This window comes from Diplotaxodon limnothrissa, linkage group LG10 (assembly GCF_057381915.1).
Source record: "Diplotaxodon limnothrissa isolate DT_005_m linkage group LG10, D_limnothrissa_male_GT1.1, whole genome shotgun sequence".
NCBI classification, from domain to species: domain Eukaryota; kingdom Metazoa; phylum Chordata; class Actinopteri; order Cichliformes; family Cichlidae; genus Diplotaxodon; species Diplotaxodon limnothrissa.
The window spans coordinates 29,101,367-29,118,428 of NC_140605.1; the positions used below are offsets into that span (position 1 = coordinate 29,101,367).

Here is a 17,062-nt window from a genome sequence, read left to right on the forward strand (position 1 = left end):
TCTAGGTGCACTTCCAGTCTGACACAGGCTGCTTTAGCTCACCTCCCTTTAAAGCCACAGTCTCTTTAATGGAAAACAGTGGATGGAGACCACAACACGATTACAATTATGTGAAATAATGTGTGAAATGAACTTTCACTCTGGCTGCTTCAAAGAAGGCGACCAGGTCTGCAGCCAGGCGCCGCCTTCAAAAACAACAATAAGATGGACTCAGATGGGGATTGAATGGGGTCAAGTTGTTTCAATTACATGCAATTTGTTTGTGATAATACAGGTATTAACTGTGATAAGTTGCATCTACATGCACAGAAATTCCCATTAAACAGGAATTGACATTAAGTATTTACATTCAGAGTCCAGCTTATCTCAGACATTCCTCCACAAATAGAAACATTGTTGCTGCATTGTTGCTTTTGCTGCATTTAACCTAAAATGACAAAGTCACACAGCAACCTTTTATATAGAAATGGAAGCATAACACAACCAAGTTGTCAACCAGTTGAGTCATCTATTTTAAAGAGTGTGCCGCAGACAAGTTGAGCTCATTAGCACAGACTGACTCTGATTTATTGCAAACTGTCTGTTTATAGATGAGATTGCAGTTACCGTATTTCCCGGACTACAAAGCGCACCTGAATATTAGCCGCACAAGCTAAAATCAGGGGAAAATCCTGTTTTGTACATACATTAGCCGCACCTGACTAAAAGCCGCAGGTGTTTCAATGTTGACTTATCATATGTAAGAGAATATGCACAAAGGGAATTGTCAGGAAAGAGATGGCTGTTTGGAGACATCACTTGTATTAATATTTTGAAAAACAAGTTATGGGTACATATTTGCACATGTAGTACATAACAGTAGCCTACAGCACACCAGAAAAATAGATTCGGACTACCTTTTAGGCTCAGGTGCAGTGACACGGCTTTAACAAGAAGAAAAGTCAGTCATTCACCACCATCTTTCTCTTCTTCCTGCGCACTAAAACCACCAAAGTCCTCTCCTCCAGTGTCGGATACAAATAGGCTCAGGATGGCTTCGTCATCCACTCTTAGCTCCTTTCCTTCGTTGTCACTTTCAAAACCAAAGAAATCCTCGTTGTCAGTGTCAGAGTCGAACACCCTCTGAAGGGCCGTGGCGGTGTCCTCCTCTCCATCATGCAGCAGTCCAGCCCTTCAAAATCCGTTGGTGATCGTGGATGCTTTCACACTTTTCCACGCTGTCAGAATCCACCGGTGGAGTTGAGCATAACTTGCTTTTCGCAAGTTTATCGCCGCTCATCATCCACGCCTCCCGCTGAACGCGTACCGCTACTTTGAAGTTTGTTTTTCGCGCTACTTCGTACGGCACTACGTTGCCTGGCGGACGGACATGTGACTAACATACCACTCTTGAACCCCGATCCTTCCGCCAGGCAACGTAGTGCCGTACAACAGCGGAACACACAAAACAAATCGTCTTACGATATGACAAAAATCATGGACAATCCATAGAAAAGCCGCACCTGACTAAAAGCCGCTGGGTTCAAAGCTTGTGCAAAAAGTAGCGGCTTATAGCCCGACAATTACGGTATTTGCCTGTCTGTCTGAGAGTGATTGCAGTCTGTAAAAGCTGGATTGCAATTGTTTGGAGACAGGCTGCCTCCCACAAGGCAAACTTTGCAATCACCTTTCAATCAAAACTTTGTTCTGACAGCAAAATAATAAATAAAAATCAGTGCAATCACCTAGTTACCAATATTATTTCCTAGTGAGGAGGTTGCCGTCCTATTCTTACTTGACTTCCTTCTGATTGGCTGCCCCTCAAAAGTCAGGTAAATGAGGCTTCTGTGGTCACATCCAGAGCTCTGTGTGTGGAATAACCACATTAGGATATCAGCTTCCCCCCCAAAGTATTTCAGTCTGAAGCCTGAACTTTCGGCTCACAGATGATGTCTAATTATTTAAAACTTGAGCAATATTTAATATAAACTCCCACCATTGTAACAGTATATACATTACAGAATGTAAGAAAGAGCACAATAGCCCCCCTTTAAGGAAACAAATGCACATTTTAATTGTAACTGGACAGGTTTTTACCAAAATATCAAAGCGGGAAACATTAATACCATTTTACCTTGAAGCTAAAGATGACGACTACACAGATGCACATGCAGCATCCAGCATAGCCCAAAATTGGCTAAATTAGTGCAACAAATCAACCTCATAGACGGATAAGCACTGCTGACAGGAGCAATAAGCAATGCAGCAAAACAGCACTGTGTTAGCTAGATAACAAAGCTAATTGGTATTGAACTAATAGAATAATGAAAATCTTGGATATAGACCACTTGAAAGTCAGATTTTTCCCCTTTTTCAAACGCAGCTTCTGCTTCTGGCCTAAATTCACAACTCAAATTAAAAGTTACGCCTCATCTATAGCCATCAGGAAATCTGCCATCAGTATGCACGCAGTCTGAGCTAATCAGGACTAATCAAGCCAATCACAGCATTCTCATTAGCTCGCCGGTGATTCAGCAATGATGACTCAGCAGAAGAGATAGAGATAATCCATCTGAAGCAATGAGACAGAAGTGACTGCAAACACCTGGAACAATTACACCGGAGATGCAGACGGCTGCCTGGATGTTTATATTGACATTTTATGAGTTGCGATGTGACATCCTGCATTCTCAAGAGGAAGCACCAAAATAACTGCAGTTCTATCCAAGTGGGATTTGCAGTCAATTAAAACCACTATCATGTCGCCATTTCGTTTAAGCTCCCTTCTTCTCCTGTTTCCACAGAGACATTACCATTGGAGACCAGGATATTAATCACTGAATTAATTATTACGGGCTGCCTCGAGGGAGCAGAAGGGGGTATTAACCCTTATTAAGAGAGGAAGAGCGAGAAAGAGGAAGACATTCAGTGCCATTTCAACTTCTGCCTTTCGTGGAGGAGCTGCGCCATGAATCAAACTGTCGACACTAACAGTAGGTGGATTACATCCAAGAGTCACAGCTAAAAATACCACATGTAAGGTAAAAGCCAAGACCACCACGCTGGATGGACACATACAAGTCATGGGCTTTGGGTGTAGTCGTTAATCTGTTAGCCATTCAAGCATAAAATAAAAGGCACCTAACTCGAGGGGTGAACCAAAGTTGTGACTACACATAACAGACAATTTGACAAGGCACTATCTTTAAGCACTTTGTCTACAGCCTGTGGCAAAAAAACACATATTTCGTTCCCATTTGTTTAGCTGAATCTATACAAAATGTCAAAAGTAAAAGTTTGAATGGCATAAAGCTATGAGCAGAAAATATGGCATATCTCAGCACTGTGTGCTGTGTGTCCTTTAAAAAAAATTGAGGAAACTGGACAAGTGGAGGAAGGAAAAATTAGATGAACAGTATGTGAAGGTCTTTAAGAAGTAGCTCAAACAGCCACCTCCTCCAGTTCCTCTGGTGGGATACCACTGAATTCCCAACAGCTGACCTCGTAGGTGCCCAAAAGGTATCTTGGTCTGGTGCCCAAACCCCCTGAACAGGCAGCTCTACTCTGAATCCCTCCCAGCCTCTTTTTCTCCTTCTCCTTTTATGTCATCTTTACCTCTTAAGGAAAGTAAAAAAAAAAAACCAACCCCAAAAACAAGCAGAACTTTGTAAAGGGTTAAACATGGGGATGCTTCCCTTGCAAGTTATCTAGCTTATCTAATTGGCTTGAAAGGTTATGGTAAGACGACTTGGAGAAATGATGGCTCCTAAATCGGCACATTACTTTGTGATAACCATTAGTCTGAGTGCTTTTAGCAAGTCTTGCTACTAATTGAGTGGACGTTGTAACTTTAATATAAGGATTTATTAGTAAGTATCCATCAGTTTTTGTCAATTAATTAAGCAAAATTACATGTTTTAAATTTCCTGTTCTTTCTCAGTGGGTTTTATTAGTTGATGGCTATTTGTGCTGGTAAAATATCCAACTTTAAATGAGAAATAAACATGCTGAGAGCCTAATGCAGTTTTGGTCTCTGCTTTGCATTAGATGTGAATGTGGTAGTTTTTGTAGGGTGTTTTTTTTATTAGTCAAGAATATATGTAAATATATGAGTTATTAGAACTAAATAAAGAAATAATATGAGTTATTAATGTTTCTTCACAAGAAGTCTGTGTCCTAAGTGAAATTCTAGCCTGTGATGTGCCCAATCTGTCTCGGGTGACTTTTAAGCTAGCAAACGTGACATTTGGCAGTGCCCTCATTGTTTTGACACACTAAACAAAGCAAATGACTAGACTACATGCTTGGCTGCCACACTACACAAGACAGCACACCAAACACGCTAAATGTCAGGATTCTCTCACATCTCAAAACTTGCTATCGCTCACTCGCTCTTTTGACGTGTCACTCCCAAAGCTTTCCCCTCTTCCTAAACAACCAAATGCCACGTGCTGGGATATCTTTTTTTGATTGGTCGACATGTTACATTTTTCCACCAACAAGAATGTCATGTTTTTTTTCTTGTTTTTTGGGAGGTTGTTTTCCTCGCAAGCACCACTGTCATCCCAGGTTGGCTAAGTAATCGCTAACCTTGATCCTGCTGCTGGGGTTCCTTCAGGTCTTTATCTTTGTAACAGATGAGTCCACCATTGGCAGCATCAGCTTTGTTTTTACTGTTTGGTTCTGCACTAAACGGGGTGATAGTATTCAGGAAAGAGCATCTTGTATATTTTTGAAAATCCAAACTCTGGTTTTACATGGCCTATCAACACAATTGGAAAAACTAGTATATAGTTTTTCTTGTTGCTATGTCATCCTAAATTGGTCATGTGATTTGGACACACCGGTGCATCGGTTGCCCCTCAAATGGTTAAAATCAGTCTATATAGATGTCTACAACACAAGGCACAAAATTATATTACACGAACAAGTAGGCGATATACATCCATCTTTTATATACAGTCTGTTGTCTAGCTTATTTATTTGCTCAACAAATAGGCGAATATAGTGATTTGGGACATTACTTGAGCTAATTAAGCCTTATGAATGTGAACAATGTCACAGCTGGGTTCACCAGGTTCAAATGACCCATTTATGGCAATTGCATTCATTTGTATGTGTGAAAATCATTTTCCAGTGGGGGGCCCAGTATCTGTCTCCCGTGTTGCTTGTATTGCTTTGGACAGAGCTGTGGGGTTTTCTCTAATGAAAACCGACACAATGTGACCCCCAGTCAATCAACGCGGATGTGACCAAAATTAACCTTTGCAAAACTTGCGCTGAACCGGCTACCCCAAACAGTTTGAAGCAACAAACACTGCAGATTAGGTCTACAGTTTATGGGGTTCTTATGTAATCTGGTCTGCAGTGAATGAACGTTTAGACTCTGCATGCAGACTGGATTTCCACCGCTCGGCCAGCTCCTGACTGCACGGCCCTCACTCGAAATTCATCCCACTTTCACCTTTGGCCTTGTCACTTCCTGTATGCCATATAATATCTTCTGTGTGACGGGATTTGCATGTCAGGAAAGGCTCCCGGGGTTTGGGATTCTGCGCTGATGGACTGGGAGAAACCCCCGTGGGACTGGCAGTGATGGGTGGAAATGCAACGAGAACACAGAGGGTTGAAATGCAGACTTTTCATTCTGATGTCAACATTGTTATGCAGCTCTAAAGTCCTTATCTGCAGTATGCAGGCGGAGATGTGGCAGACTGGAGTGGCTATGGCGGTGAGTGCGGGGTGGTCTGCACACATGTGAACAAAGCAATCGTACTCTTTAAATGAAGGTGCTTAATCAGAGTCACAGGCCCACTATAGCCTCCTCTATAGGTTGCTTACGTGACTGGGCCGGGCTATAATGTACCTCAGGATCCTCCATCTTGTTCTCCTCTGCTGTGGGGGAGGCTGAAAGATACAGGCTGGTTTGGTCCTCCTTCCATCTCCTAAAATCTTACTAACTCTATTACACTATAAGATCCATAAGGGCTTAAAAGAGATAAAAGAAGTGTTAACTGAAGAACTTAAAATAACTATAGGAGCAGTAGCTTAAAATAACCAATCTGCTGGAACTTTAAGCATGACAAAGCCTTTCAAACTGCAAAGAAAGGCTTTACAGAAAATGAGAAACCACTAAGAATTATGGGCCTTGGCAGCATATAAGCTTAAGAATGCCAGGGTGTGCTGACAGAGAGGAAGCCTGATCTTTGATTGGGGAAAAAACAAAGATCTCCAGTTCTCTACCCTTCCAAAGTACACCATGCATACTGGACACCAATTGGCTGGTAGAAAGCCTCAGGGAGGCTGGGTTTCGGGGGTCTCGTAATTTGGACAAAGGGAAGAGAAGACACAGACACGTAATGAAACACGCAGGCTTTCGGACAGCTGCTTCAAAAACAGAAACGCGGTCGCTAATGTAACCGGAGCTCAAATGCACAAACACAAGTGCAAAGTCACAACTGTCGGCGCTTGACAGACACCAAGACAGCCTAATTCCCGTACAAGCAGACAACACAGCGTATGCGAGTCAGGCAGTGAAGAACAATAAGGCTGGGGAAGAGAGAGAGACGGAGGAAATCAATACTCGCTGAGACTTTCTCTGTCCCACACAAACACACCACAAACAAAGACACACAAACAAGCAAGAGTGATTTCACTGTGCACACACAGCATGAGGAGCACATACTGCATACAGTGCAATTAACACAGTTCATCCTTAACCCCTCTATATTATTCTTACCAACTATATCGCCATGCAAACTACCTCCGATATACAGGATATTCTGTGCAGTTACTTACATAATGAAAATACGCTACAGTTATTTAATAGGGTACAACTTATTGTGAGCGGCAGATGAAAACCTCAAAATTATAACTTTTGTAGAAACCACAGAAAAAGTTTTCCTTTAAAGAAAATAGTTCATTATTTTGGGAAGCTTGCTTTTCTTTTTTTTGCCAGCTCGAGAGACGCGTGTCAACCTGACATCTTGTGAGGTAAGTAAGCAGCTTATCTTCTTTTTCTCCAAACAAAAAGACTGGAAACAAATGGAACAATTAACATTGTCTGAGGCATAATGGCCAAATAAATGGATGCCAACAAAATGTACTTAAGTCAGTCTAATTGTTTTCTAAATCTTGCTAATTAAAATATATACCTTTTTTAGCCAAGCTCTGTGAATGGAATGAAATCCATCCACATGTGTTGGCCTGGACAGATTATAATTTAAGAGGCCCCTCAGGCACTCATCCCATAGAGGACCAAAATACCCAGACTGAAAGAAAAAAAAGATGTTGACTTTTTTCATCATTTTGTGCCTCTTTTCTTTGTGTGTTTAATTTGAGTCATATTGCAAATTCTTGTCATTTTTGCTCCTTGTGGCCATTATTTTGCTCTAAATTTTGGTCTCTTTTGTATTTCTTTGTTGCCATTTTTCATTTCCATCTCCACTTCTTTTCATTTCATTTTGTGTGTTCTTCCGGGAAATGGATAGTGTTTCTGGGATGAGATCAGAAGCCCCTGGGCTCGTGCCCAGCAGGCACATTAATCTGTCTATAACTATTGGATAAAATTTTGTGCAGACTTTCATATATCCAAAGTCATAAGAGAGCCAAGGACGTGATCTCCAGTCTTCCACTAGTTTCAGGAACTTTTATTGGTGTTTCTGAGAAAGTGAATACTGCTCCTGGAGTCTGCTCTCCACTGTTATAGTTTTCCTAAGAAAAGACTTATGTTATCTAAACTTTGTTCATATTAATAAACTCACCTCAACACGATTTTGATTTTGTGTTTTTCTTCGTATACAGTGGGGGCAATAATTATATGATATATTATTGTCGTAGTTCCATTTTAACAGAGACACACAGACTATAAAACAAAACCCCAACACCCTCATGGGAAGAAAGGTAGTGGAGCAGCCCAATCACAGGAATTAATATTAATCTTGTTAATGATCTGAAGGCAGTGAGGACCACAGTCGCTAATAAGTTATAAGCAGCAGAAGGCACACAAACAAGCCCGTCTTAAGTTAGAATCTACGTGATTCTGAGACGGGCTGGTGAAAGTACTGTGATCAGATGAAACCAAACTCAGGCTCTTTAGTATCAACTTGAGTTGCCGTGATCGGAGGAAGAGAAATGCTGAGTATGACCCAAAGAACACCATCCCCACAGTCAAGCACAGAGGAGGAGACATTTAGCTTTGGGGCTGTTTTTCTATTAATGGGAAAGGACAACTTTAGTTATTATGATTTGGCACTGTATAAATAAAACTGAACTGAATTGGACGGGGCCATGCACTGTAAAATCTTGGACAATAACCTCCTTTTCTCTGCCATAACACTGAAGATGACCTAAAAACCTAAAAACCTACCACCAAGGCAATAAATGAGTGTCTAAAGAAGAAGTGGCCTAGCTGTTCTCCAGACCTCAATCCTATAGAAAATCTGTGGAGGGAGCTGAAACTTCAAGTTGCCAAGCAGCAGCCAAGAAACCGGAAGGATTTAGAAAGCTTCCGTAAAAGAGGAGTAGGCCATGAATCCCTCCTGAAATGTGTGCAAACCTGGTGACCAACTACACGAAATTTCTTACCGCCAACAAAAGCTTCTCCGTGAAAAGTCTTTTTTCTGGATTTTTGTTTGAAATTGTCTCTCTCCAGTAAAATGAAACTACCTTAAAAAATCAGCAGAGGACCAAATAATTATTTGCCCCATTGTAGCTATAACCTCTGAAGTCCAACAGTTTCTGTGGTAGCGTCTCTGTTAGGCTGTTCGAGGCATCTGCAACAAATCCATCCTTCAGAAAATTAGTCATGCTATTGTGTTTGGTCCTCCCTCTGGGTCTTATAGGAAACTGTGTCTTTTAAAGGCTGCAAAACCAGACGCACCGTTTCCCCACATACTACCGTCCTGTGTGAGGCAGACAGCCTACTCTGTCCCTACTCTGTATATTTATCACATTTGTTTGTGTAGTTGCACATGTCAGATGGTTTCAGACATTTTTCTCTTACTTCTGGGCATTTATGTTTTCAATCAAATGTCTTAACAACTTAAATTTAGTCTAGACATCTATCACTCCCTCAGGATGAACTGTAATAAGTTTTCTGAATTACTTTTGCCCAATATTTTGGTTTATGACCAAAAGCCACTGAAACTAATGATATTCCCCATAAGCTGCACACGCTCACAGAGCTGCTGGCCCGACAGACTCTTGTTCTTGTTTAAACCTTATACAAACAAAGACATAAACACAACTGCTATTGTTTATGCCGCTAGGCACAGTCACTGTGTGCCGTTTCGTTAAGTACTTAGTGGACAAACAAACTGCTTTTCATCAAGACAGAGTTACAAACCCCACAAAGGACGATAATTCATGAACTTTATGGATGTTGGTAGGTGTTAATTTGAACTCTTAGACTAGAAGTTAACAGTGGTTTACACTCACCAGCAACTTCATTGGGTATATCTGTTTAACTGCTCGTTATCATAAATATATAATTCCTGCGTTCCTTTCTTGTAAGGAACGCAGGAAAGAATCTCTGAATGCACAGCGCATTAAAACTGGAAGCAGATGGGCTACAGCAGCAGAAGGTCGCAGCTGCCATCTAAGAACAAGAAACTGAGGCTAGAATTTGCATTTAGTTTCAGATGCTACCGAACACAACATTATGTTCATTTGGTCAATTACCGTTCTAGTTAGAGTAAAATAGACAATCAAACCAGGTATATTTTATATTTTGGCATAAACAACATGAAAGCACATATCCCTCCTGCCTAGTTCGGGCTGCTGGTGGTGTAATGGTGTGGCCAATATATTCTTGGCACACTTCGGGGCCGTCAGTACCAACTGAGCATTGTTTAAACACCACAGCCTACCTGAGTATTGTTGTTGACCATGCCTACTGCTTTATGACCACAGTGTACCATTCTTCTGATGGCTGTTTCCAGCCAAATAATGTGCCAGTGTCAGTGAACTCATTGTACTGAAACGGCCTCCACAGTCAACAGATCTCAATTCACTAAGGCACCTTTGGGATTCTCATCATGTGTTGTAGAGCTCAAAAATCTGCAGTAACTTTGTGATGCTACTACGTCAACATGGACCAAAATATTTGGGGAATGTTTCCGGCACCTTGCTGAATCTGTGCTACGAAGACTTAAAGCTGAAGGCAAACTGGGATCCAGGATGTGCCTAATAAAATGGGCAGTGAGTGTGTATCAAGAAAAGGAGGCAAAAATAAATTCTTCCCAAAAGGTTGAACTATTTCCTTAAGATCATTTTTATGTTCCTTAGTAACACAAAACAACATTATTTAATCATTTGTGCTGACAAACTGTCTGGACTTGTTTTTTAAAAGTACTAAATGATGAGGTTTTCATATCCATGACATAAATATTTACATAGTATAGAAGTAAATAAAGATTTTATTTAAAAAAAAAGAAAAAATCACGCTCATGCCAACTATCATTTCCAAATCATGTTCCATCCTGTTTAATACACACGCCCACACTTTTAAAATGAGCTACATTTGAAAAAGACTGACTGCTGTTCTTCAGCGGCAGCGATGTGTTAAACGTGATTAAAAACACGAGGCCCGAACAACATATTAATGTGTTCTTTCCCCCCCCTTCGTCTGTCACAGACTACTGCTCGTCACGGCAGGGTGTCGAGACTCGTTCGGTTTTCATTTGTGTCAATCAAACATGTTTGAATTAATGATGACGGTCCTAACTGGATTGACAGGCGAGGGATTTAAGTACGCTACGCTCACACAGAGTCATCTGTACAGTACGATCATCCACGCTCACACAGACCCAATCCAATCTGACGTGAAGGCACATTGTGATTATAATTGGCCTAGAGGTCGTGTAATGTGCCTGTATCCTGAGTAAAAAAAAATAATGTACTGTAGAGTTTGGAGCAAACAAAATACTTGTAAAAATTGACGAGATGCTGTCTTACCTGGGGGAGATGTCACAGCCCTGCTGCATGAAGGCGCCCAGGGAGAACCAGAGGGAGTTGAAGATGCCAAACTCATTGGGGGGCTGGTCGCTTGGCGGACCGTCGGTGCCCTCTTCGGGCTCCTCGGTGTGCCATTCGTACGGGCTGAAGCGGCTGACCAGGAAGAGCACCACGCTCACGCCGATATAGGCAAACACGATGCACATCCAGATCTCGTAGGCCAACGGGTCCAGGAAGGAGAACACCCCTGGTTTCGATTTTTGGGGCTTTTTGATCATGATGGAAATGCCCAGCGACATGAAGGGCTTGGAGAAATCAATCACCTCCTCCCGGACCAACGTGATGGTCAAAGGGGCCACAGCGATTTCCGCTTTCTGTAGGAGGCGAGATAAAGCGGAATTTGATTAGCCTCCCTGAACCCAAATGATGACAGATAAGCAAATGCAAATGATGGATCATCTTTCTGAGCCCGGCCATGCAACAATCAAACACCACTTAGTCACAGATGCATCCCAAAGGGCAATAGCTAGCCAACCCTCAGACAACAAAAAACAGTTTCTTCTTCCTACTCAGATGGTGTCATTCTTATTCATGACATTGTTCACGTAATGAATTTCTCCCTTGGCTGAACAAATCTCTGAGCGATCAAGTTGAAGATGGCAGCCGAACACATCTCGGAGTGATCAAGTTAAGACAGAGAGAGAAGGGAAAGAAATTGAAAAGGAAATTCTGAAATCCTCTCTAATGCTCAAAGGCTTAGCTCAAACTCCAGGGGAATGAGTAGGGAGGATAAAATAATATGTCAGAGAAATATGCTTACAGCACAGCAAGGCAAAAAAAGGGGAAACGGCCACCTCGGAGGTCTGCAGCTGTGGAAAAAGTGCATACCGACTTGCTGAAAATCCACAAACCAGATTACAGTTAGTGACTTAGCAACACTTGTGACCTTGTCTGCCCAGCAGGGAAGCAAAGGGCTTAATATCAGCAAGAATTTAAAGTTTTATTATGACCATCGCGCACTTAAGGAGGTAGGAAAGGAGAAAAGAGGGAGGGCGGAAAGAAAATGAAAGAGATTTAAGTTCTTTCATCCTCAGCAAAATGCACTAAGATGACAGCCTCAGGGCATTTAGTGTGCACTAAAATACAAGGCAGGGTTAAAAGGAGGCAGGGGCTTTTGTGGTAGAACGGATCTTTTCTGTTCAGAGCAGAGGGAGAAATGAATGGCCTCTAACCAATGCCTTAGAGGGAAGAAGTGCTGACACTTGGCATGTCCTCAGAAGTCACATGATAACAGTAGAATAAGCTGCCAGCTTTGCAAACACACATGATAGCTACAAAAAACCCAGTTTGTTTAGAAATCTATTAGAAAATAGTCTCACTTCCAGCTTAATTTATGACTTCACTAAAAACTTTACTAATGAATTCTGTGAACTTGTTGGCTCAAAGGCTACTGAATACATCACCATGTTCATTTGGTGGATTATGCTTCTAGTTAAGAGTAAAACAAAAAATAAAACCAGTTATATTTTAGGGTTTTTGATTAAGTTGCAGCTCTTGTCGGCAGAGATGGGAACGAAAGAAATCATTTCACAGAGTCAACTGATCAGAAGCAGCATCTTGTTGTGTATCTGAGGTAAAATAGTATTTTACCATTTCCATATCAGTACTGGTGTGTGTTTTGAGCTACGAGCGCAGTTGGTGCCAAATGCATTGACCCATTTATTCTCATGGGAAATATCTGAAAAACCCAACTTGATCTGAAAAAAATAAAAGCCACAAATTCATTCAGCGAAATTACGCAATTAGTGTGAATGGTTGCATTAAGAATCGGTGAGTCTAAAGAATTTACTGAATGCAAAAAATATTTGCATGAATTTTATACGTCCAGTGTGTAAAGTCCATAAGGCATAAACGAGTAACAATGAGGCATTAAGGTCTTAAGGTCAGCCGCTTCAGGGGGACAAGGAACTGCCTTCTGCTCACAGGTATAACAACCAGGAACAAAAAAGTTAAAGACAAAAGATTCATCGGAGTGAAAAGAAGGAACACAATGTTTGCTGACAAGTTGGTTATTTAGGATCCGTCCATCCAGTTTTCTCCCACTTATCCTTTTCAGGGTTGCAGGTGTGCTGGACACAATCCCGGCTGTCACAGGGTGAGGGATGGGGTAGGACAGAAACAACCAATCGCAATCCGTAGCTAGTTTAGAATCACCAGCTAGCCTAACATGCATGTCTTTGGACTGTGGGAGAAAGCCAGAGTATCTGGAGTGAGCCCACACAGGCACAGGGAGAAGCCACATCACTGTGCCACAAGGTATAAGCTTCCTGATTTAAACCTCCTGGTTCGTAGGGGGCTTTCTGTGGGGAGTTTGCACATTAAGCCTTTGCTTGGATGGGTTCTCTTTACCTACTCTGGCTTTCTCACACATGTATCTCTGTACTTGTTAGATGAATTGGTTACTCTAAACTGGCCACAAGTTTGGTTGTGAGTGTGTGTTGTTGTCTGTCTCTCTGTGTTGGCCCAAAGGACTGGCAACCTCTCCATGGTGTATCATCACCTCTCAAGCCACGTGGGAGAAGCTCCAGCCTCCTTTGCAACCCCGAACTGGATAAGCGGTTAAGTAAATGAATGGATGGATAGTTAACAATGGCTGGTGGACAAAAGAGGAAGTCTTGGCCTGGATATCTGTTATCCACTATTCCAGATGTCCTAGCTACAACAGAAGCCCTGAAATGTTGGCCACCAGACCAGCGATAGGTTTCCAGATTGCTTTGTGAATGACAAGTCCTCAGTGTGCTCGATTCTCAGCCAGCTTTGCTCCTCACTTATGACAGCTGGTTCAAAAAAAAAAATACAAGATGCTTCAAATTCTTCAGTCAAAGCCTCAAAATGCAAACATATGGATGAATGACATCACATTGGCTGAAATTCTTTGTTGCAGTCTCACTGCAACAACTTTGACCTTAAAGTCATACTGCGATGCTAAAAATGCAGCTTTTACTTCTGGTTATGTTTCCACTGACGTAGTACACGAACACAATTTCTGTTGTGGGATTAAAAGGGTCCAAATGGCTCAAAATTGTGTGATGCCAGCTGTACTTGGCCAAAGCAGCACGTCGGCACTTAAATCTTCCTGTTAAGGGATTTACATTAAAGTAATGTCGCTCAGCATGTCTTCCCATCAAAGCAATTCTACTGGGCAGGCTGCGTTTCTGCTCTCAGTTAGTTAAAGAGATGAAAATAGCAGAGAACAGAGCTGCACTTTTTGTTCCTGCACTTTTGACCAACCTGGTTAGTCTTTACACCAAAAGTGCACTGTACTGCTTGATCAGTCCTGACACATCCCGAACTGTGCCTCTGCTTACGCTCGCCGCAGTCGACTTCACAGTGAGTCACTGCAGCACCAAAGAGGCGCAGGCGAGAAAAATGCCACTTTGTGAAAATGCCACTTAACTCATCACAAAAAAAAAAAAAGATTTGGTTTTTGACTGTACATTTTAAACAAAATGCTTTTGCTGCTCGTGAAAGTATCAAAAGGATCTTTTTTTGTTCTGGGAAAAATGAATTTTATAGCTTTTTCTCAGCAGATGAAGGGAAAATAATCATAGTGTCAGACAGAAAGTACAATATCACACATTTATTGAATAGAAAAGCATGAGTGAGACCTCAGCTGTACTTATGTCCTTTTTATCTTCACTTGTTATTGGTTTCTATATGTTTCCTCCTAGTGAAATGTGTTTTTCGCCTTAAAAACATTCAAGTAAAAAACCACAAGCAGGCCCTGAAATTGCTCTATCACTCCTCATGCACATCCTTGCATCTTTTTTGATCCCACATCAAGGTGAGAAGCAGAAAGACACCTCGTTCTCAAATCAAATGTCCTCAGAGATTCTTTAACAAGCTCCACACCTGTGTTTCTCCTCCAAAAGCTCTGCTCTAATGCTCCCCTAATTCCCCTCATCCTGCTAGCATTAACCAGAGACTGTTCGCGATTTCATTTCATATGGGCTTAATTATGGCCACAACAAACAGAAACAGTGCTTCAGACGGAGCTCTCTGCAGGTCAAGAAAAACCGCTCCTGTAGGAAAAGCTTCTGCAAAGGCAAAATTCTGCATGAAAAAGACATATAGAGCGTTTTATGATTTAAGGAATCTATTTAACCCTACGATAGACAGGTCTGTTATTTATCTTAGCTGGGCAGAAAATAAGCTTTTACATATAATCTCTCTGTTCCGTGTTTGCTAATCTGCTGTTAATTTACCCTTTGTTGATGCCGTTTGATGTTAACCCTTTATCACACAAGTATCATACAGGCTGCCTGGACTTATTTTATACGTTCGTCTGTAAAATTGTCTTCTCTTGTTTCTAGAACAAACGGTAATGGAACTAGAGTAATTTAAAGAGCCCGTGTAAAATGGCCAGGCAGTTAAAAAGGGACTTAATATAAAAGCACTTTCTGGATTGTGTACTACTATTTTAAAGCTTTATGTTTGGGATTTGGTCATTTCAATATTAAAATTTTTGGAGCCAGAAGATTCAATATTTGGTGGAGAAGGTAAAATGGTCCAATATGGTGCTAATGTTAGCAAGCTGGGTTAGCAAGTTGCTTCCATAGACTGTACAGAAGCAGGTAGCTGCTAATTAGCACTAACATGTAAATATAGCAATGATAATAATGGCCTTTGACTGCTGTGGTCACAGACCTGGTTTCCATCCTCAGAGCGACCATTTCAAAGGCAACAAGATCGCAAATTCATGTGGCACAGCTGTTTTGGTTTCCGTGGTCTCCAACTACAGTTTTCCCTACTGTGACTGTAGCGTAAGGCGATACCTAGCAAACAGCTAACAGTAAGTAGAAGCTGACACACCCATTATTAATTGGGTAAGTTAAAAGAAAAAAATTTCTATTTGCTTAGTTGTAGCTCTAGAGATTTTTTTTAAAAATCAAATTAAAAAAATGCTTTTTAATGTACTAATATTAGCCATTTTAATATAGGAGTCTGCATGTATTGACGGTGTTGAATGCAGCCTCAAGGAGCTCCAGCCCTGGCAGTTACTGCATAATATGAACTTAATACATACTAGTAATACTAATATGAGCTTACAAAATTTAAATAGTTTAATTTATCAATATAATTTTTTTTTATCATTCAGCCTTTAAAATATAGACTTTTTTCATGTCATACTCATCAAAGATTTACAACAGCAGCTTTAGTTTGTTTTATGTATCTTTTCTTTCATCGACTTTTGGTTTGAGGTTTAATGATGTAGATTTTGATCAATAATTTCAGTTTTCAGCTTTCAAGATCAGAGTCTTTTTCTCTCTCTCAGAAACCAAGCTTTTGTACAAATGTATTGTTAGTACAAAAAGATCTGGAGGAGGCACCATATTCTCTGTAAATACCATCTTGACTTCTATTGACAGCATAAAATTGAAGCTTCAGTGAAATGAGTCATAAAAAAACTTAAAAAAACAACAAAGATAATTTCCGTCAAAAAAGATTGAAAACAAAAGTTCTTACCCCGTACACCAGCTCCCCGACCATGCCGTTCCAGATCTTCGTCTCTGGGTCCCTGGCGCCGTACTTTCCGTCGGGGACGATGGAGATCTTGTACTTGATGCCGATGTGTTTGGCGATCTCTGAAGCCAGATCCACGCAGTAACCCTCGTACTGGTCGTTGCCCTCATACATCTCCCAGTTCTTCTTAAGCATCACGTAGGGTCCCTCCTACACAAGGGACCATAACCAGTGAACCAAACCATCAGACAGACAGACACGCAGACATGAGGGTTTGTGCAGTGACACACAAATAGAGAGCACTGAACTGTAGCTCATCAATACCATGATGGATTAAGGTACTTGTGGAGCAACGGCTTGATGAGGTGCCTGTTTGGTTTGCATATAGGGCATGCAGATGATAAAACGCACAATTCTTACTGATTAAATTTTGGAGGTAGTAACAAATCCTAGAAACACTGAAATGGCAGAGACAGACTGCTGAATGTTAACAATGCATTCTTATAAGTATTGACAGAAGAATCTGATTTTCAGGCCTGACGACAAATGAAACAAACAAACAAGAGGAGCCTACGACTAGATACTTCCACAAACGTGGATCATT

General features: G+C 41.2%; 1 protein-coding gene across 2 annotated transcripts in view; it reads right to left on the reverse strand.

Moving 5' to 3' along the window:
- Positions 1–17,062, reverse strand: part of LOC146624688 (glutamate receptor 4) — a 162,031-nt gene that overhangs the window by 20,448 nt on the left and 124,521 nt on the right. For both annotated transcript variants that reach the window (XM_085364695.1, XM_085364694.1), the window contains exons 10-11: positions 16,462–16,668; positions 10,936–11,309 (exon numbers count right to left, since the gene is read on the reverse strand). In XM_085364695.1, the coding sequence (XP_085220821.1) occupies positions 10,936–11,309; positions 16,462–16,668 (581 nt within the window). The remainder of the gene's footprint in view (positions 1–10,935; positions 11,310–16,461; positions 16,669–17,062) is intronic.